Source organism: Tachyglossus aculeatus, chromosome 2 (genome assembly GCF_015852505.1).
Source record: "Tachyglossus aculeatus isolate mTacAcu1 chromosome 2, mTacAcu1.pri, whole genome shotgun sequence".
Taxonomy (NCBI): Eukaryota; Metazoa; Chordata; class Mammalia; order Monotremata; family Tachyglossidae; genus Tachyglossus; species Tachyglossus aculeatus.
The window spans coordinates 76013969-76035830 of NC_052067.1; the positions used below are offsets into that span (position 1 = coordinate 76013969).

At 40.6% G+C, this 21862-nt stretch overlaps 1 protein-coding gene across 1 annotated transcript in view; it reads right to left on the reverse strand.

The window, feature by feature from the left end:
- Nucleotides 1-211: 211 nt before the first annotated feature.
- LOC119941851 (proton-coupled amino acid transporter 4-like) overlaps nucleotides 212-21862 on the reverse strand; it is a 33444-nt gene continuing 11793 nt past the window's right edge. The window contains 7 exon segments of the mRNA XM_038762367.1: nucleotides 212-244; nucleotides 2306-2339; nucleotides 3974-4070; nucleotides 4073-4914; nucleotides 10149-10228; nucleotides 14335-14481; nucleotides 17543-17666. Of these exon segments, the coding sequence (XP_038618295.1) occupies nucleotides 212-244; nucleotides 2306-2339; nucleotides 3974-4070; nucleotides 4073-4914; nucleotides 10149-10228; nucleotides 14335-14481; nucleotides 17543-17666 (1357 nt within the window).

The window sequence follows — 21862 nt, forward strand, 5'->3', positions numbered from 1 at the left end:
TTTTCATGAGTGTCAGCAGCAGACCCTCTGAAATGGAGTGTTGCTGGCTGAAAGTCATTTTTCTTCTCTTACGGTATTTGTTAAGTGCTTAATATGTGTCAAACACTGCTCTAAGTGCTGGATTAGGTACAAATTAATTAGGCTGGACACAGTGCTTGTCCCATATGCGGCTCACTGTGTAACTATTACAATCACTGGTTAAGTATGAAAATTACAGGTTGTGTAAAATAAGAAACTTTTTCTCCTTTAAAAGAAAAAAGTGACATTCAAATTCTGCTCTCATTGAGAGAAAAGGAGGAAAAGGTAAATTCTGTGCCATACTTAATAACATGTTTAGAGGAAAGCTGAAAGCCTTGGATTTAGAAGCAGCATTCAACACAGAGCCAAAAGCTTCCCAGGCAGGATTAAATAAGTAGAAGTCATGAACTACATTATTTTTTCCTCTTTAATTCTGATATCTGGCTTTATATTTTTCATTTGTATAAACAGCCTAGCATTATATTTAAGAAATGGAAACACTCAATTTAGACAAATTGATGTCAGTCAGCTTAACTTACATTGCTGCTTAGCATTACAAGGACACACATTTCCCAAACAACCATGGCCTGCAAAGCTCCATAAAATCTACTGAGGCAGAAATGAAAGCATCATGGCCTAGTAGAAAGAACCTGGGGCCTGGGATATCAGAGGACCTGGGTTTCAATACTGGCTCCACCACTTGGCTGCTGTGTGACCTTGGACAAGTCACTTGTCTTCTCTGTGCCTCAGTTCTCCTGTTCTTCCTCCTACTTAGGCTGTGAGCTTCGTACGGGGCAGGGACTGTGTCCAACCCAATTCACCTGTATTTACCCCGGCACCTAGAATAGTGTTTGGCACATAATAAGCGCTTAACAAATGCAATAAAAAAATGTGTCCAAGTCAGAATCTGACAAGGTAAGATCCTGATATTAATTATGATTTCACAGATGGAATTATTTCAGTGCTTACAACAAAATGAAGTCTAAGATGATGCAGATAAAACTGGAGGGCCAGATCGGAAAGCGTTAATGGAATGTGGCAAAATTGGAAATGGGGGAGGGAGAGGGGAAGAGGATAGCACTTTCCTTTAAATAAGGATTTCATTACAAAAAAAAAATCCTAGTCACTTGTAATTTTTAAAATGTTAGACGTTTGACTCAAAACGCAGAGAGCTGTCCATGGCTAATTAATAGTTCTTGCAGAAACCAATAGCACTTCCTGTGCCTTGAGCTGTTAACCTAGCTTTTCTGTTAATTTCAGAGCACAATTGTTTTTACATTAATAAACAACCAATAGGAAATATGCCCCAATAGATTCAATTGCATGTAACAAAATTTTAGTTGAAATACAGGGTGACGTTTCCAACATATGAATGTTCCAGATACCTAATCAGTTGAGTAATCTTTATAATATTTTAAGCATTATTTCAGAACCCAAGTCTTGCAATTTCAGCTCTTCTCTCTGATTCTTAGCCGGTGTCATGAAGAGCTTCACAGCAGGGGCATAAAGGGAAAGCACTTACCCTGGGAACCCAGGCCGTTCTATCATTTGTATGATACTGATTTGTAAATAGATGAGCTGGGAGGGAGTGGATAGAGAGCCCAGAGCACTGGCCTGGGAGTCCAAAGGACCTGGGTTCTAATTCTGGCTCTGCCACTTGCCTGCTGTGTCACCTTGGACAGGTCACTTAACCTCCCTGGGCCTCACTAATCTCATCTTTAAAATGGGGATTAAGACTGTGAGCCAGATTTGGAACATGGGACTGTGTCCAACCCAATTACCTTGTGTCTACCCCAGCACTTAGTATGGTGCCTGGCAAAAATTAAGTGCTTAACAAATACGACAATTACTATTAATCAAATCACAGAAATGTGATAAGGATTTTCGCACATCAAGTTCAACCTCAGAGGTTGGCTGATTGTACTCCTGTTGTTCTCTTCTCTTTTAGCTCTTCGGGCTATGTTGGGATTCAACTAAATGGATGGCCAGTTTCCTCCATCTCCACCTCTCCGAGAGGTCTCATGACGTAATAATAATAATAATAATAATAACAATAATAATAATGGTATTTGTTAAGCACTTACCATGTGCAAAGCACTGTTCTAAGCCCTGGACATGAATCCCTTCCTGGTTTTTACTGGTTTAAAAGTCATGGTGAACTTAAATCACCCTGTTTTGAAGGGCTCAAGCCAATGATATAGGTATATGTGGGGCAAAGTTATAGGAAACTACAGCAGTGACTTCAGTTTTTAAAAGCCCCCGCACTCCTTCACTGATCACACATTACCTTCACAATATCAAAGAACTCAAACTCATTTTGCCTTTAAAAAATAGCACCACATCCTAATGATTGTCGGGAAAAAACAAAGTACATTTTATCACCTCAAAGAATTGCCAGACATATTAAAACAGGATCAAGCCCCGTCCTCCTTGAAAATATTTCACATGCACTTCCCAAGTGCTTAGTACAGTACTCTGCACACAGTTAACGCTAAATAAATATGATTGAATGAATGAATATGCTTTGCTATGAAACACAAGCAAAATATCTCAAACGTTGTCCCCAAATTGCTAGTAATAAATTTGTGAATAGCTAAAATTTCATCTCATCATACCCAGGAAGTCACAGATGCAGTAACAAGAAAAAAATTCATTTATTTATTGGGAATTTCTCCTTTTTTCCAACTTTTCCTGCTTGCTTCTTTCTTTTTTTGCTTAAGCAAATCTAATATCCTCCCCACCCACAATGTTACCTTGATTATAACTGCTTTGAGGCAGCTGACTCAGTAGCAAATTGATTTAAGCAAGCGCTGCTGTGAACCCTGTAAAGCAAAGAGGAGCTGTGTAAAGGTATGTATGGAAGCAGATGCTCAAGTTCTAATATTGGACACAAAAAGGTAAGGGCATTTTTTTGAACTTTCAAAGGAGTCTTTTTAGAAGGGAAACAGAATATTTTCTTAAGTGTACTGAAAGGAGATGGAGTTATTTATGGTGAAAAGCAAGGGCTGAGACTTTCTTGTTATTTTTACAGTATTTTACGGTATTGTATATTCATTTATTCAATTGTATTTATTGAGTGCTTACTGTGTGCAGAGCACTGTACTAAGTGCTTGGGAAGTACAAGTTGGCAACATATAGAGACGGTTCCTACCCAACAATGGACTCACAGTCTAGAAGGGGGACACAGACAACAAAACCAAACCTGTGGACAGGTGTCATCATCAGAACAAAGCTAAATAATAATGACATTTATTAAGCACTTACTATGTGCAAAGCACTGTTCTAAGTGCTGAGGAGGTTACAAGGTGATCAAGTTGTCCCTCGGGGGACTCACAGTCTTAATCCCCATTTTACAGATGAGGTAACTGAGGTACAGAGAAAAGTGACTTGCCCAAAGTCACACAGCTGACAATTGGCAGAGCTGGGGTTTGAACCCATGACCTCTGACTCCTGTGCCCTTTCCAATGAGCCACACTGCTTCTCATTAAATGTTCTGTCCTTCAGATTTTCTTCTCCCTAAGTGCTGAAACTAAACGTTGAGTATATGCCATGGCAAATGCACTGAAATAAGTGCTAGTTTCCAATTTAAACACAGGGAAATATTGTCCCTATAATAAATTCATATGACAAAAAAGGAAAAAGTCTTTTAAAGTGGGTAGCAGCATGTGCTCCTGGTTCTGATTTTATGTTAATGATGTTCAGAACTGAGTCAACAGCTCCATAATAATAATAATAATAACAGCATTTATTAAGCACTTACTATGTGCAAAACACTGTTCTGAGCACTGTGGAGGTTACAAGGTGATCAGTTTGTCCCACTGGGGGCTCACAGTCTTAATCCCCATTTTACAGATGAGGTAAATGAGGCACAGAGAAGTTAAGTGACTTTCCCAAAGGTTCACAGCTGACAACTGGCAGAGCTGGGATTTGAACCCATGACCTCTGACTCCAAAACCCAGATCCACGCTGCTCCATCATTTGCTTAGAACCAAATGTCAAATGTGATGTATTCAGAGGTAAAAATGGACTCTGTGTAGTATAATTAAGGATGTGGGGGGAGGATAAATAATCTCTTCAACAGTTACATATGTTCCTGTTAAAAAGCCAACAACTCCAATGACTGCTATAAGAATATCTTTGAAGATGATCCACGAACACAAATTTTCCTTATAAAGTGTGAGAATTTCAACCAACGGTGGAAGGATCAGGGCCAGGGTGCTGTTGCTCACAGTTCCAACAAAAGAAATCACCAGGTCTAAGCGAGGAATCAGAATTGCCACAGCACAAGTAAGGGCGACTAAGAATGACCTCACCACAAATTCACAGATTAGCCTCCATTTCTTCTGGAATTTGAATGTGACAGCTGGAATTATGATTTCTGCTGGAACATAGAACTGAATTGAATAGGTCACAAAAATTCCAAAGGAATACAGAATTTTCACTGATTGATACAACCATTTATCTTGAGGCAGATATAAAGTTATGCTGCCTTTGATTTCTTCATGAAAGCGCATATATCCTAAAGTGGCTAGTGTTATATACAGAGTTGTAACAATCCCTATGCCAATATTCAATGCTTGTGGGAAGCATTTTGTTTCTTTCATTTGGTTTTCCAGGGGCAGAACCACTCCTATCCCCTCAAAAGCAAATATGGCAGTTCCAAAAAATAGTGGGTATTTCTTCCAACCAGCAAGTGCTGGAAGGCTTTGGGGGTCTGTCATGTCTCTAACAATATACTGGTAAATGATTACAAGGCTGATGGCCATGGAGACATTGGCAAGGAGCGAGAGCATAGACAGATTCTTCAGATCACAAATGAAGACCAGAAGAACCATAAATGGAAGAAAGCAGAGCATGTATATTCTCAGGTCCACACTTCTTCTTTGGTTAGCTCTACTGTAATGATTTTTTTTTTTTTTTTGCTTGTTTTATATCAAACTGAAGCAGTAAGGTGTACATTTTAATTCAAATTCCAAACTTTTGGAGGGTTTATGGTAAAATATATTTTTGGGGTTCAAAGAATATACAATGGAAAGATTAATGAAACAACTGGCAAAAACAAACGGTTCTTTGAAATTTGGTAGGGGTCAGTATCCATAAGGATGACACTTACAAGTTGCTTCTCAAAAGTACAGTCATCAGTGTTGAAGTATTCTGAGAAGCAGCATGGCTCAGTGGAGAGGGCATGGGCTTTGGAGCCAGAGGTCATGGGTTCAAATCATGACTCCACCACTTAGCTGTGTGACTTTGGGCAAGTCACTTAACTTCTCTGTGTCTTAGTTACCTCATCTGTAAAATGAAGATTAAGATTGTGAGCCCCACGTGGGACAACCTGATCACCCTGTATTCCCCCAGCGCTTAGAACAGGGCATTGGTCATATAAGCGCTTAACAAAATTATTGCACTTCCCAAGTAATTAGTACTGTGCTCTGCACACAGCGCTAAATAAATTCAGTTGAATGAATGAATGAATGAACCTTCAAATCAAGCAAAAACTCCTCCCTCTCAGCTTCAAGGCTCTCCATCCCTTTGCCCCCTCCTCCCTCACCTCCCTTCTCTCCTTCTCCAGCCCAGTCCGCACCCTCCGCTCCTCTGCCACTAACCTCCTCACTGTGCCTCGTTCTCGCCTGTCCTGCCGTCGACCCCTGGCCCACGTCCTACCTCTGGCCTGGAATGCCCTCCATCCACACATCTGCCAAACCAGCTCTCTTCCTCCCTTCAGGGCCCTACTGAGAGCTCAGCTCCTCCAGGAGGCCTTCCCAGACTGAGCCCCCCTTTTCCTCTCCTCCTCCTCCTCCCCTCCCCATTGCCCCCCCGCCTTACCCCCTTCCCCTCCCCACAGCACTTGTATATTTGTACATATTTATTACTGTATTTATTTTATTTGTACATATTTACTATATTTATTTTATTAATGATGTGCATATAGCTATAACTCTATTTATTCTAATGGTATTGACACCTGTCTACCTGTTTTGTTGTGTTGTTTGTCTTCTCCTTCTAGACTCTGAGCCCGTAGTTGGGTAGGGAGCGTCTCTATATGTTGCCAATTTGTACTTCCCAAGCGCTTAGTACAGTGCTCTGCACACAGTAAGCACTCGATAAATGCGACTGAATGAAGGAATGAATGAATGAATAAACCAGCCACAAAATTCAAAGTTTTTTTTATAAGAAAAATCAACAGCAAACTAAATGATGAGATGAGTTTTGGGGGAAATCAAGTTACTTGAAGAATGAAGATCATTCTTCATGTTCCAGTTCTTAGTTTAGTACTGAAGAAGTCCATTTTGAAGACTATTCAAGTTTCCTGATATATATCAGCCAACTTTCTAGGGCTTTGTTAACATAATAATAATAATAGTAATAATAGTGGTATTTAAGTGCTTACTACATGCCAAGCACTGTACTAAGTAGATACAAGATAATCAGCTCCCACATTCATTTATTCATTCAATTGTATTTATTGAGAACTTACTGTGTGCAGAGCACTGTACTAAGCGCATGGGAAGTACAAATTGGCAATGTATAGAGACAGTCCCTACCCAAAAGTGAGCTCACAAGGGAGAGAGACAACAAAACAAAACAAGTAGACAGGTGTCAATACCATCAGAATAAATAGAATTATAGCTAAATATACACCATTAATAAAATAGAGTAATAAATATGTACAAATATACACAAGTGCTGTGGAGAGGGGACAGGGGTGGGGCACAGGGAGGGAGGGGGCAATGGGGAGGGGAGGAGGAGCAGAGGATAAGGGAGGGGCTTAGTCTGGGAAGGCCTCCTGGAAGAGGTGAGCTCTCAGTAGGGCTTTGAAGGGAGGAAGAGAGCTAGTTTGGTGGATGTGTGGAGGGAGGGCATTCCAGGCCAGAAGTAGGGTTTGGTCAGGGGTCGACGGCAGGACAGGCGAGAACGAGGCACAGTGAGGAGGTTAGCGGCACAGGAGTGGAGGGTGTGGGCTAGGCTGTAAAAGGAGAGAAGGGAGGTGAGGTAGGAGGGGCGAGGTGATGGACAGCCTTGAAGCTTTGAAGCTGAGAGTGAGGCATTTTTGCTTGATTCGCAGGTTGACAGGCAGCCACTGGAGATTTTTGAGGAGGGGAGTAGCATGCCCAGAGCATTTCTGTACAAAGATAATCCGGGCAGCAGAGTGAAGTATAGACTGAAGTGGGGAGAGGCAGGAGGGTGGGGGATCAGAAAGGAGGCCGATTCAGTAATCCAGTCAGGATAGGAAGAGAGTCTGAAGCAGCAAGGTAGCAGTTTGGATGGAGAGGAAAGGGCAGATCTGGCAATGTTGTGGAGTGAAACCGGCAGGTTTTGGTGATGGACTGGATGTGTGGGGTAAATGAGAGAGTGGAGTTGAGGATGACACCAAGATTGCAGGCTTGTGAGATGGGAAGGATAGTAGTGCCATCCACAGTGACGGGAAACTCAGGGAGAGGACACGGTTTGGGAGGGAAGATAAGGAGCTCCGTCTTGGACATGTTGAGTTTTAGATGGTGGGAAGACATCCGGATGGAGATGTTCTGAAGGCAGGAGGAGATACGATCCTGGAGGGAGGGAGAGAGAACAAGGGTGGTGATGAAGATTTGGGTGTCATCAGCGTAGAGATGATAATTGAAGCCATGGGAGCAAATGAGTTCACCAAGGGAGTGAGTATAGTTCGTGAACAGAAGGAAACCAAGAACTGACCCTTGAGGAACCCCTATAGTAAGGGGATGGGAGGGGAAGGAGGAGGAGGAGGAGCCTGCGAAGGAGACTGAGAATGAATGGCCAGAGAGAGGAGGAGAACCAGCAGAGGACTGAGTCTGTGAAGCCATGGTTGGATAGCGTGTTGAGGAGAAGGGGATGCTCCACAGTGTTGAAGGCAGCTGTGAGGTCGGGGAGGATTACGATAAAGTAGGAGCCATTGGATTTGGCAAGAAGGAGGTCATTGGTGACCTTTGAGAGGGCAGTTTTGGTGGAGTGTAGGGGATGGAAGCCAGATTGGAGGGGGTCTAAGGGAGAGTTGTAGTTGAGGAATTCAAGACAGTGAATGTCAATGACAAGTTCTAGGAGTTTGGCAAGGAAGGGTAGGAGGGAGATAGGGTGATAACTAGAAGGGGAAGTGGGGTCAAGAGAGGGCATGGGGCTCGTAGTCCAAGTAGAAGGGAGACCAGGTATTGAATCCCCATTTTGCAGATGAGAGAAATGAGACACAGAGGAGTTAAGTGATTTGCCCAAAGGCACACAGCAGGTACGTGGTAGAGTGAGGATTAGAACCTAAGTTTTCTGACTTGCAGGCCCATGCTCCATCCATTAGGCCATGTTGCTTCTCTTTATAATGGAGAAGATATTTATAATGGAGAACCAGATAACTAGCCTTTTTCTCTCCATCCTTGAGTTTCTGGGTTAGGTGACTGACGTCTTGATTCAAGTATTTATATATTTAACACTGGACTTACTTGGGAATGCCCCAGTAGCACCCTTTAACTCAAATCAAATAAAGGTAAGAAAAGAGGTGGAAATCTGACAACACCATCCATTTTCAATTGTTTGGAGTGGAAATAATTTGATCGCATCAGGCTAGGTCTTTGTTTCTAGAAGCATCAGCAAGGGGTACATCATATAGCAAATGGTTTCTGAAGGGTAATGCATCCCTGTAAAAGAATTTTTTAGAGATTCAGTGTGCCTTCAGTTTACACCTTCCAGATTCCTTCACTGAATGCTTGGTTGGAGGAATTTAACAAACAAATTCGACTTACAGGCCCATAAGTATCCCCAGGGTAGGGTTCCTTGATGCAGTTTGCCCAGGGCCTTGTATTATAGGCTAATGGTCGTGGGGGAAAGGAGGAAAGGAGAGAAGAAGTAGTTGCAAGCCTCATCCCAAAGACTTTGTTCATTGGGAAGCAGCATGGCTCAGTGGAAAGAGCACAGGCTTTGGAGTCAGAGGTCATGGGTTCAAATCCCGGCTCTGCAAATTGCCAGCTGTGTGACTTTGGGCGAGTCACTTAACTTCTCTGTGCCTCAGTTACCTCATCTGTAAAATGGGGATTAAGACTGTGAGCCCTCCGTGGGACAACCTCATCACCTTGTAACTTCCCCAGCGCTTAGAACAGTGCTTTGCACATAGTAAGCACTTAATAAATGCTATTATTATTATTATTATTCAATCATATTTATTGAGCACTTAATGTGTGCAAAGCATTGTAGTAAGTGCTTGGGAGAGTACAATATAACAATAAACAGACACATTCCTGCCCACAGTGAGCTTACAGTCTAGAGAAGCCCATTCTCTCCTCACCCATCACCTTGCGCGGAGGCAGCTTTCCACTCTGTTGTTCATGGGGAGGGGTGGATCTCCTGGAATAATAGCTCCAGACCACTTAGATTCCCACTGGGGAGCATGGAGTGGTGAGACTAGTGCTGCCATTTTTTTCACAGCTCCTGAGAATTTTCTGGAAGGGGGTCCTGTTTCTGCCATATAGATACTGCTGTGACATTCCGGCGCTTAGAACAGTCCAGCGCTTAGAACAGTGCTTTGCACATAGTAAGCGCTTAACAAACGCCATCATTTTTATTATTAGAGTACAAAGGATGCTCATGACATGGACTTGCAAGTTTCTATGAAATCTTGTCCATGAACACTTGCAAGTGTTCAAGAAGGGTGGGGGATTTCCTGTGAATTCCAATGTTGTCCCATGTTGATTGAAGGAAGCAGGTTCCCTGTGCTCCACTAGAAGCAGCCTTCAAGACTGTGAGCCCATTGTTGGTAGAGTCCATCTCTGTATGTTGCAGACTTATACTTCCCAAGCGCTTAGTACAGTGCTCTGCACAGAGTAAGCGCTCAATAAATATGATTGAATGAATAATAATAATAATGGCATTTATTAAGCACTTACTATGTGCAAATCACTGTTCTAATCACTGGGGAGGTTACAAGGTGATCAGGTTGTCCCACAGGGGACTCACAGTCTTAATCCCCATTGTACAGATGAGGGAACTGAGGCACTGAGAAGTTAAGTAACTTACCCAAAGTCACACAGCTAACAATTGGCAGAGCAGGAATTCGAACCCATGACCTCTGACTCCAAAGCCCATGCTCTTTCCACTGGGCCATGCTGCTTCACACTGCTTTTCACTGTGTATTTTACCTGCAATATTGTGTGACTTTCATAATGTTATTCTGAATGGGAGTGGGAACTCCATTCCTTATTTGAATCAATCCTGACACCTGGAATTCAAAAATTTTGAACATCTATTAGGCAGAGCAATGTACCAAGTTATTGGAAGAGTATAACTGAGTAAAAGAAAAGTTATCACACTTAAAGAGTTAACAGTTTAAGGGAGGTAGCATACATACACAAACCGTACTCAAGTAATTTGGAGAAAGAAGCAATGTCTTAGCTACTGATGGTGGAAATATGGGAGAATAAATACATTCATGTAAATTGAGGCTATGCATGAGAGATAAAAAGTAGGTGAATAAATATAATTGCTAAAGGTGGATGTGCTTGGCACCAACACCCCCCCGGAAACCCCGGCACCCCATGACCCTCCTCCCCAGAGTAAACTGAGAAGGAGAGAAGTCACTCTCTGTAGCTCTCATCCCATTGTCTGCTTCTCCAATGAAGAGTCAATGTACCACTGAGCTTTTCAAAAAATTCCTCAACCTCCCCAGAAATTTTCTGTAAGAAAGACCTGATTGTCTGGGCTTCATTCTGCCTCACACTTGCAAAACATCAAAGAACCCTGAATTGGATTAAAATGAACCAAGAGGCCTTTAAAATCAAATATAAAGTAATGTCTGCAAAAATTCCTTTTAGAATAAGGTTTTTTGAACCCTTTGAATATTTATTCTGGAGATGGAAGCCTGAGGGGTTTTTTTTTGTCATCCTTAGTAAGTGTCAGAGAAGTTTTCTTAGATTCAGATCACAGAGTTTAATAGTCAACAAATTCATACTGAAATGAGCTTTCCTAAAATCCCTCAAAGTGAGATTCATTATTACAGTAAAGCTATTCCGTGCTTTCCCATGTACTCGGTCATTTTTCAATATTTTTCTTTGTCATGTATTTCCTTCCTGAGGTAGTTGGCTTGCAGTGGCACTAGTGAAACCTGCCAAAACAAATAAATTAGATTATGATTTAACAGCAAACAGTGCTGTACATTTTTCTTCCCCTCCAAACTATTAAAGTGACAGATGATATGGGAGAAAAATCAGAGCTAGGAAAAAAGCAATAGGGATTAAAGTGACTTCTTTTGATAAATAATACATTTTTCTTGCTTTTCAAGAGTCACACTGTAATTATAGTATCTAAAGTAGACTAAATTGCCGTTGTAACATTTACTAAATCTTCTCAAGGTCCTTGCATATCCCTCCAACTTCTAGATCCTGTGGTCCTCTAGAGTAGAGGCAGCCTGAGGAACTGTGCAAGTATGGGAGATGGCTCCATTGGACTCTTTCAAGAAAAATGGCTTTTTTTTTTTTTTTGCAATTGGTAGAAAAGAGGCTTGGACTCTCAGTACCTTCATTCACTTTTCTAAAACACTGCTTTTATTTCTCAAGCCATTTCCACATCAGCCCAGCAGAAGTCACTTCTCAAAATGATGGATGATTAAGTCCCCGCCTTTTAGTGAATTCACCATTGAGGAAGCTTCACCTTCCCTTCCTAGCCCAGTTCCCTTCCCCTGCCCACAACTGTTCGAACAGAGTTCCTGGCCACTCTTCCTATAGCTTGACATCAGTTCCCTTGTCCTTTCTGCCTCCTTTTGATCTCGCCCCTACCAGTCTCTACGTACTCTTGTACCTCTTTTTTCCTTTTAGTCCCAGTGCAATCGACCTCACTGCTGCAGCTACTTCTTACATTCTGGTCTCATCTGCACACAACAGTTCCTACCTTTTGAGGGCTGCAAAGTCAGGGAGCTAGGTTTGGACCTGAAAAAAATGAGGAGGACAGCATGCAGTAATGGAGAAAGAAGGAACAAGGCTCCTCCCTTGCCCACCCACCCTTCTTTCCTCCTTCCATCCCCTTCTTTCCCTTTCCTCTATTTGCCTTGATTCAGTTTTGGTCCCTCAGTTTCCTTGCCCTAGAAGGCAAGAATCGGGGTAGCTAAAGCAGTGGTGTTCAATGGCCTGGAATCCTGAGAGAAATGGATCAACCCTAATTTTCATCCATAGGAGTGGGACCACCTTTACCTAGCTAACAGGAAAAAGGTAGAACACATAAACTCTGAGGGCCCCAGTGCTGTGAAATTCACTCCTCTGATGGGTGAATTTCTCTGAAGTAATGGCCAGTATGTTAGAATTAAGATCATAAATCTCTAATATCCACAGATGCAACAGGAATAGAAATAGGACCACTGATTTCAACACTTGGCCATGGTACCTTTATGAATATATCCAGGAAGCCCTGTCTTGATTAGCTACTTAAAATTAGACATCTATCTTTGGCATAGTGGCGAAATGGGATACAATGGACTCCCATTGAATCTGTGACTAAAATTTCTGCTTGAATTTTCTGTTTCTTAGAGCAGACTGACTTAATTTTTCAGAAAACCAACCCAGACCTTTAATTAGTTCTGCCACAAGCAACAGGAAATAAATGAGTCCCTATATAAACCTCTTTATATTGTCTTTTGAGAAATCATCAGGACCAAAGTCTATTAGTTCATGGGTGCCTACACTCAAATCAAAGTGATGTTCTATTGTTACAATACTAGGCACAGAATCATTAGCAAATGCTTTAAAAAAACAAAGATACCATAGCTAATCATTGACTTTGCAAGTAAACTGAAAAATGAGTGTAAATTATTAGATTTTGAAGTAGCATATTTAATTTCATCTTTAAACTTTCCTCATGTGTAGAAATAGAACTGAAAAAGAAAGAATTGAAGAAAGACAATTCAAAATCAATAGAAAACATTGTTTACCTCTTCTACTTGAGGACCTAATTCTGCATTCAGATGCTTTGAATGTTGGTCAAGAAAATGGTTTCTATGCAGAACTAGCACCTGCAGACTTAATTAAATTATTGTAGCAGTGCCCTAATTACCCAAAGAAAACTCCCTCTTCATAACCTTCAAGTGGACACTCTTCCATCTTCAAAGCCTTTTTAAAAGCACATCTCCAGATGTCTTCCCCAACTAAGCCCTCATTTCCTCTTCTCTCAATTGCTCAATGTAAACTATTATAATTATGGGCTTTATTTAGTTGTAAACCATTTGAGGGACCATGTCTCCTGCTTTGGATGACTCTCCCTCAAGCGCTTAGTTCAGTGCTCTGCAAACAATAAAAACTCAATAAATTTCACTGATTGCTGTTTCCAGGCCTGTGAAGTACATTGTCCCATAAAAATGAAGAGAACCACTTTTCAGATTCATGGGCTAACACTAAGGCTACAGAAAATGAAATTTATGTATCAGTCTAAACTCAAGAATCCTTATATTTTATTAAGCAATGCAGAACTTGAGGTAGTAACTAAATCCTGTTAATTAGGAAGTGCACTGTCCAGTGACATACATATAGACCGAGAGGAAGGAAAAGAAAGGAAATGGCCAGCCTGATTTTTGGCATACTTTTAAACAGAGTGTGGGGATTATTTGGCATCAGGATTCAAAGCATTGAATTTAGAAGGTTTTATTGTGGTGTGCAACCTTCTAAATTGCCATGAGGTCTGGATATACTACAGAAGACACATCACGCTTCTTATGTGATTTCTCTCTCATCACCTACAAACCATACTCGACAGCTCTTTTCCCACTCCCCAAGAACCTCCAGTGATTGCCCATCCACCTCTACATCAAACAGAAACTCCTTACCATTTGCTTTAAAATGTTCAATCATCTTGGGTCTTCCTAATTTATCTCCCTGATTTCCTACTACAACCCAGTCCACACACTTTGCTACTCTAATGCCAACCTACTCACTGTACCTCGATCTTGTCCATCTCACCACCAACCACTCGCCCACTTCCTGCCTCTGGCCTGAGATGCCCTCCTCTTCATATCTGACAGGTGATCACTCTTCCCCACCTTTTAAGTCTTATTAAAAGCACATCTCCGCTAAGAAGCCTTCCCCAACTAAGCCTTCCTTTCCTCTTGTCTCACTCCCTTCTGTGTCAACTTCGCACTTGGATTTGCACCCTGTATTAACTCCTCTCTTCAGCCACACATCACTTATGTACATATCTGCAATTAATTTATATAAATGTCTGTCTCCCCCCTAGACCATGAAAGCATTGTGGGCAGTGAATGTGTATACCAACTCTGTTACACTGTACAACCCCAAGAGGAAGGGCTCAGTGAATATAATTAATTGATTGATGATAAGACCCAGTTACCTGCAATGAGGCCTTGGGACACAAAATGCTCAGCAGCCTTGAAACAATATTGCCTTGAAACAATGCTGACAGCAACACTGCTTTGCTGGTCATGATGGGAATAAAATGGATGACTGAAGTATTTCCCAAGAGCTGTTGTGTTGTGAACTAAAAGGGAGACACAAAGTTGGGAGGGCAGAAGAAGTAATCTCATCATGGTTTGGGAGTATGAAGAGACTTCTGCAGTGGACGGATTGACAAGGAGGGCAGCCATCAATCAGGCTTACTCCTTTAAGCAAAAGCTTCTCAAAGATCTGGATACCAAAATACAGGCAAGGACACAACTTCAGATCTGAATTAGCTGGTAAGGAGTGTCTTTACATGCAAACAATTTGGAAGGCAGTGTCTGTCATGCATCAACCTTTTCAGCCACATTTGCATACATCGGTATGATCCCACCATCATTAGTGTCAACTGATTTTAGGTGTCCTCTAAAGTTCACATGGGACTCACGTAAACATTATAATAAATACAATAACAATTTCTTCCTCATTTTTTAATTTAAAGGAAGCTGGTAAACCATGTTTTTCATTTTTTCCATTAGAAGCAAAGCCCCAAATACTTTTTTCAATCCAAACTCAATCAATAGATGGTATTTATTGAGAGTCTAATGTGTGCAAAGTTCTGTATTTGCTTAGGCAACATATTTGGTAGATGAGATCCCCGTTCACAAGGGACTTATAATCTAATGGGAAAGATAGAAACTAAAATAAATTACAGTTAAGGGAAGTAACCATGTATAGGGAAATGTACATAAGTGCCATGGTTAAAGAGGATGGGATGAATAACTAAGTATTTAGGTTGTTATCGATCCAACTACATAAGTGATGCAGTAGCGGGGAGAATTAGGATGAGGATTTGAGAGGTTGGTCAGGGGAAGCTGCCTGGAGGAGATGTAATTCTAGCAAGGCTTTGAAGATGGAGAAGTGATGGTGGTCTATAAACTAAGAAGGAAGAAACAGAGTGTGAACCAGAGGTGAATGGCGAGAGAGCAAGATAGAGGCACAATAAGTGCTGCCTATTACAGTCCAGTCTACACATTTTGCTTCTCTAGTACCCCGGCTTACTCACTGTGCTGACCTCATTTATTTCACTACTGACCCCTTTTCTTCATCTTCTTTCTAACCTGAAACTCCCTCCCCTTCCATATATGACAGACCACCACTCTCCCCCCACGATTATGCCCTCTTTTCCCCAATGTCCTCTAGCTTCCGAGTCTTCTATGCACTTGTATCTGTAATAATAATAATAATAATAATAGCATTTATTAAGCACTTACTATGTGCAAAACACTGTTATAAGCACTGGGGAGGTTACAAGGTGATAAGGTTGTCCCACAGGGGGCTCACAGTTTTAATCCCCATTTTACAGATGAGGTCACTAAGGCACAGAGAAGTTAAGTGACTTGCCCAAAGTCACACAGCTGACAATTGATGGAGCCGGGATTTGAACCCATGAACTCTGTCTCCAAAGCCCGTGCTCTTTCCACTGAGCCACACTGATTCTCTATGGACCCCTGGTATTCATTCCACCCTCAGCCCCACACCACTTATGTACATATCCAAAAGTTATTTATTTATATTAATGCCCCTCTCCCCCTCTAGAATGTGAGCTAGTTTTGGGAAGGGAGCATGACAGTACAACTACTCTCCCAAGTGCTTAGTACAGAACTCTTCACTCGGTTCATACTCAATAAATGTCATTGATTGATTGATAAGTAGGTTGGTGTTAGAGGAGGAAACTATGTGTACTGGATTGTAGTGGGAGAAAAGCAAGGATAGGTTAGAGGGACATAGCTGATGAGTTCTTTAAAGCTAATGGTGAAGAGTTTCTGTTTAACATGGAGATGAAGGTGGAGGTTTTGGAGGAGAGGGAAGATGTATGCAAAATGATTTTGTTAAAAAAAAAATATATATATATACCTGTATACACTGGAGAAGGGAGAAGCTGGAGGCAGATAAATCACTGAGATGTCAGGTGCACGAATGTGTAATATAAACCCTTGAACATTCAATATTAAGCTGACCATGAGAAAAGCAAGCAGTTTGCAGATGAATTCTTAAAGTAGCCTAAAACTTGCTGCTGTATGCAAGAGAAGCTGGGAGAAGCTGGGTCTTCTTAAGAGAATAGACAGACAAACATTCTAAATCATAAATATTAGTTATGTATAATAAGATTTAAAATGTATTATATATTCAATGTCACCAAACCCTGTCAGTTCTACCTTCACAACATTGCTAAAATCCTCCTTTCCTCTCTATCCAAACTACTGCCATGCTGATCCAAACACTTGTCTTATTCTGCCTTGACAACTGCACCTACTTCTTCAATGACTTCCCAGACTCCTGTCTCTCCTCACTCCAATCCATACTTCATTCTGCTTCACAGATCATTTTCATCATCAATCGTATTTATTGAGCACTTACTATGTGCAGAGCACTGTACTAAGTGCTTGGGAAGTACAAATTGGCAACATATAGAGACAGTCCCTACCCAACAGTGGGCTCACAGTCTAAAAGTCATTTTTCAACAAAAACATTCAGTTCCGGTCTCCGCACTCCTCAAGAACCTCCATTGGCTACTCATCTACTTCTGCATCAAACAGAAACTCTTTACCACTGGCTTTAAGGCACTCAGTCAGTTCTCTCATCCTATCTCACCTCCAGGATCTCCTACTTCAGCCCAGCCCACACACTTGTCTCCTTTAGCACCAGTTTACTCACTGTGCCCCAATTTCATCTAGCCTCCGATCTTTTTCCCACATCCTCCCCCTAGTCTGGTACCCCCATACCCCAAATATTCTAGGCCACCACTCTCTCAACCTTCAAAGCCTTATTAAGATCACATCTCCTTTAAGATGTCTTCCCGGATTAAACCCTCTTTTCCCCACCTCAGTCTCTTTCTGCATCAACTATACACTTGAATCTGTGACCTTTGGGTATTTGATATTTGTCCCAACACCTCAGTACTTGTGTATATGTCTTGAAATTATATATTATAAATTATTCATATTAATATCTGTCTCCTTCTCTGGACTGTAAGCTCATTACAAGCAGGAAACACATCCACTAATTCTGTTGTATTGTACTCTCCCAAGTGCTTACTAGAGTGCTCTGCATAAAGGAAACACTCAATAAATACCATGGATATATTAGACAAATATAGATACCCATGGGTGTTCTTCTGAAAGATAAAAGGGTTCCTTTATCACCATGCTTAAATCTCCAGTGAACCTTTGAAGGGTTTTCAATTCTTGTTCAGCTACAGTTTGGGAAGAGCATGTCACAAGATACCTTAATGAAAGGAATATACGAACACAAATGCTTATGATTTTTCCTCATTTCTTTTCGTTTCTCATCCTTTTCCTCCCTTCCCAATCTCAAATTTAATTCTGCTTATATCATCCCTAAATCCTTCTGTTTTCCAATTCCTTAGTCACTATTTTCATATCAGTATTCTAGGTTTATCTGTATTCCTGGAATATGAAAATGTTTTTAATATGAAGAAACTGAAACTATGGGGTCAGTATGGGGAATGGGAGAGGGTCTAGGACAATTATTTGGAATCATACCTCACCTTACTATCCTCCTCCTACAACCCAGCCATCACACTTCAATCCTCTTATGCTAACCTTTTTCACTGTATATCAACCTTGGCTATCTCACCACGGACCTCTTGCCCATGTCCTGCCTCTGGTCTGGAATGCACTCCCTCCTCATATCTGGCAGAAAATTACTCTCCCCATGTTCACAGCCTTTTTGAAAGCATATCTCCTCCAAGAGGCCTTCCTTGACTAAGCCCTCTTTCACTTTTCTTCACCTTCCTTCCCCATCACCCTGACTTGCTCTCTCTATTCACTCCCCAATACAGTCCCATAGCATTTATGTACATATCTGTAATTTTATTTATTTATATTAATGTCTGTCTTCCCCTCTAAACTGTTGTGGGAAGGGAATGTGTCTGTTATATTGTACTCTCCAAAGTGCTTAGTACAGTGCTCTGCACCCAGTAAGCGCTCAGTAAATATGATAGAAAAACTATCTGACTGATTGAAAAAGGTTCATCTAGTCCTTTGAGATCAACTAAAGAAATATTCCAGAAGTGTGCAAACTGGGTTATGGGTCTTGAAGGAAATTATCTTTCCAGGTTTCCCACCAGCCTTTAGAGCCAAAGTTGGTGGGAAAGATATGTTTAAAAAATCGAGTTGTCTTTGTATTACAATAATTTTTGGTAGCTTAATTTCTAGGTGAGTGTCTTATGCAGAATGGATGCATAAATTAAAAATATATAATTCACTTTGCAAAATTGTCTCCCTCCATTTCCTGGAAGTGTTTCACTTTAAATTTTTCAGATGAGATGTCCTAGTGAACTATTAGATTTTTCTGTGAAGAATGATGTTTTTATACTTTGAAGGTTAAATATTACATCGATTTTGCTGGGTAATCCTCTGGGAACAACCTGCCTTGGAAACAAGCTTAGTAACCTAGTTTTCTGTAGAGATCATATTTTATTTTCTTCTGCTAAAGATGGTTTCAGCCTGCATCTGTTATTTGGCTTCTGATTTAAATCCTAAATTCTGTGACATCAAGACCTGTTCAAAAAGTCAAAGGTTTTGGCAGCATAATAGAGTTTTGGCTAATATGTATTATGCTGCATATGTGAATATGCAGCATCATAAAGTCATGTTAACTCACACACACACACATATATATGTTACATCTACAGAAACATATATATATATACATACATATATATAACATCTACAGAAACACATCGTGTGTGTGTGTGTTTTTCTGTAGATGTTACAGGAATGTTTGTGTTTTGTATTCTAAGATAACCTTGCAGATAGTGAGAGGTCATCCATACATATGGATGAACATATGTGTCATCCACCCCTCTAGATTTTTAGATTGTCCTCTAGATTTTAAACTAGTTATGGGCAGTGAATGTGTCTGCTAAGTCTGTTGTATTTTACTCCCCCAAGCACTTAGTACAGTACTCTGAACAAAATAAGCACTCAGTAAATATGATTGACTCATATGGATTTGCAGGGAAAGATTGCATCTTGCTGTTATCCGCAGGGATTGATACATATATCTAGTCTACATCAAGATTTCTCCAAAGGTTGAGTCAACCCATTCTTAATTGCTCCCCACTGAGCAGATCTATTCAGGCTATAGCCTTCCCAACTATTCCAGGTCATTTGAGTCTTGGCTTCATTTTGTCTTAAAGCCATTTTTCCTGGCCTTCTTGCTCATAGTCACTCAGTTATGTTCACAAAACAATAGTGGCTTGGCCTGTCATGGTCCATGCGAAAAGCATTTTTTAAATGTTGGTGGGCTGTCTGCTTGCTTTTGATCCTGTCATACCATTAAATATATATGACATGTAGGTGTGATTAATGGAACTGCAATTTAGCATATTGCACTATATGTAGACTTGTGTGACTGATTCAAGGACTCTTTGGAGTTGACAGTTTTCCAGAAAACCAGAATTGTTTTTTGCTCCCACTGAAGTCCTTTTGGATGTTCAAGCAAAACTAATGAAGCAGTATGGCTTTGTGGAAAGAGTACAGGCTTGGGAGTCAGAGGTCATGGGTTCTAATTTCGGCTCTGCCATTTGTCAGCTGTGTGATGGTATTTGATGGCATTAATGCCAGTCTACTTGTTTTGTTTGGTTATCTGTCTCCCCCTTCTAGACTGTGAGCTTGTTTTTGGGTAGGGATTGTCTCTATCTGTTGCCGAACTGTACTTTCCAAGCGCTTAGTACGGTGCTATGTACACAGTAAGCGCTCAATAAATACAATTGAATGAATGAATGAATGAACTAATTCCCAGGTTTTCAGCTGGGATGCAGCATTGCCTGAGATTTTGATTTGCTATGTCTTTAAAATGATTACTCTGATCCCCTTGCTATCATTTTTCCAATTTCAGCTTTTCAAACAACATATGTTTGGGAATCCTGCTGATGCTCATTTTATTCATGTGTCCCACCCAATGTAGTTGTTTATTATTATTATTAATAATAATAATAATAATAATAATGGTATGTTAAGTGCTTACTATATACTAAACACTATAGTAGGTGGTAGGGGAGATAGAAATCAATCAGGGAGGACACAGTCCCTGTCCCACCTGGGACTCATAGTCTAAAGCCACATGGCTGCTTTAAAGAAGCAGCATGGCTTAGTGGGAAGCACGAGCTTAGGAGTCAGAGGAAATGAGTTTTAATCCCTGCTCTGCCTCTTGTCTGCTGTGTGACCTTGGGCAAATCACTTAACTTCTCTGTGCCTCAGTTACCTCATCTGTAAAATGGGGATTCAGGCTGTATTGATGCCTGTTTACTTGTTTTTGATGTCTTTCTCCCCACTTCTAGACTGTGAACCTGTTGTGGGCAGGGATCATCTCTCTTTGTTGCTGAATTGTACTTTCCAAGCACTTAGTATAGTGCTCTGCACACAGTAAGTGCTCAATAAATGCAATTGAATGAATGAATGAATGAAAATGTGCCCAATAAAACTAGGTCTATTTCATAGATGTGTTTTACTTCATTGGTGATGGAAAGGGTCAGACATACCCTTTCAATTCTGACATCATCTTGGGATCTTATAAGTGTCTTTAAGGTAACAAAATTACCTAAGTAATTATCAGAACCTAGGTCTATTAATGGAAACAAATTATTTTCCAAGCTTAGTGGACTCTTTAGAGAAGACTAGATCTCATATTTGAGATGTGGTAAAGATCATGCCTACTATCTTTTGATTTGGTTTAAAGGTAAAATTGAGGTACTGGAAGCATTGGTTAAAGATGTTTTTCAATAGCTCCAATTACTAAGAGCTAGTAGAAAAGTAAGTATATAAATGTGATGTTTGGAACTTGATGTCACCTTGGAAACCTCTAGAAATAATCAGGGGAAATATTTTGGGGCAACAAATTTGAAACATATACTAATTATCTACTGGTTTCAGTGCAAAAAACTTCTAAGACTCTTTAGAAGAGGGAACCATTTCTTAAAGACTTATCCTTTTCTGCATAAAATATACCCAACATATAGAATGGTGCAAATCAGATTTTGTGCCTTTGCCTATCACTTTTAAATGTGAAATGCCATGTTTCACTTTAATTATAACAGAAAGAGATGAACCAGAGGGGCATAAAGGCACATGTGATTCAATTTGCAGGTTGCATGATTCTCCATCTTCTACTAAGAGATAATGGCATGTGCACTGAATTGCATATTTGAAGATGCTGAATATGCTTTCCACACTAAGCATCTTAGAAACTCCCATTATTGTCACTTCACTAAGTACACTTGACATATTTTGTGACAGGAGGTTAGCTGTCAGTGCAGTAAGGTTTGTCATATTTCCACACATCATTATTTGAATTAAATCACCCTTCATTTAATGGAATAAAAAGGGCCTTCATGGTTTTGGTAGTCAGAAAGATGATAATGGGTTTCCATATTTTGTTCCTCCAGTCATTTTCAG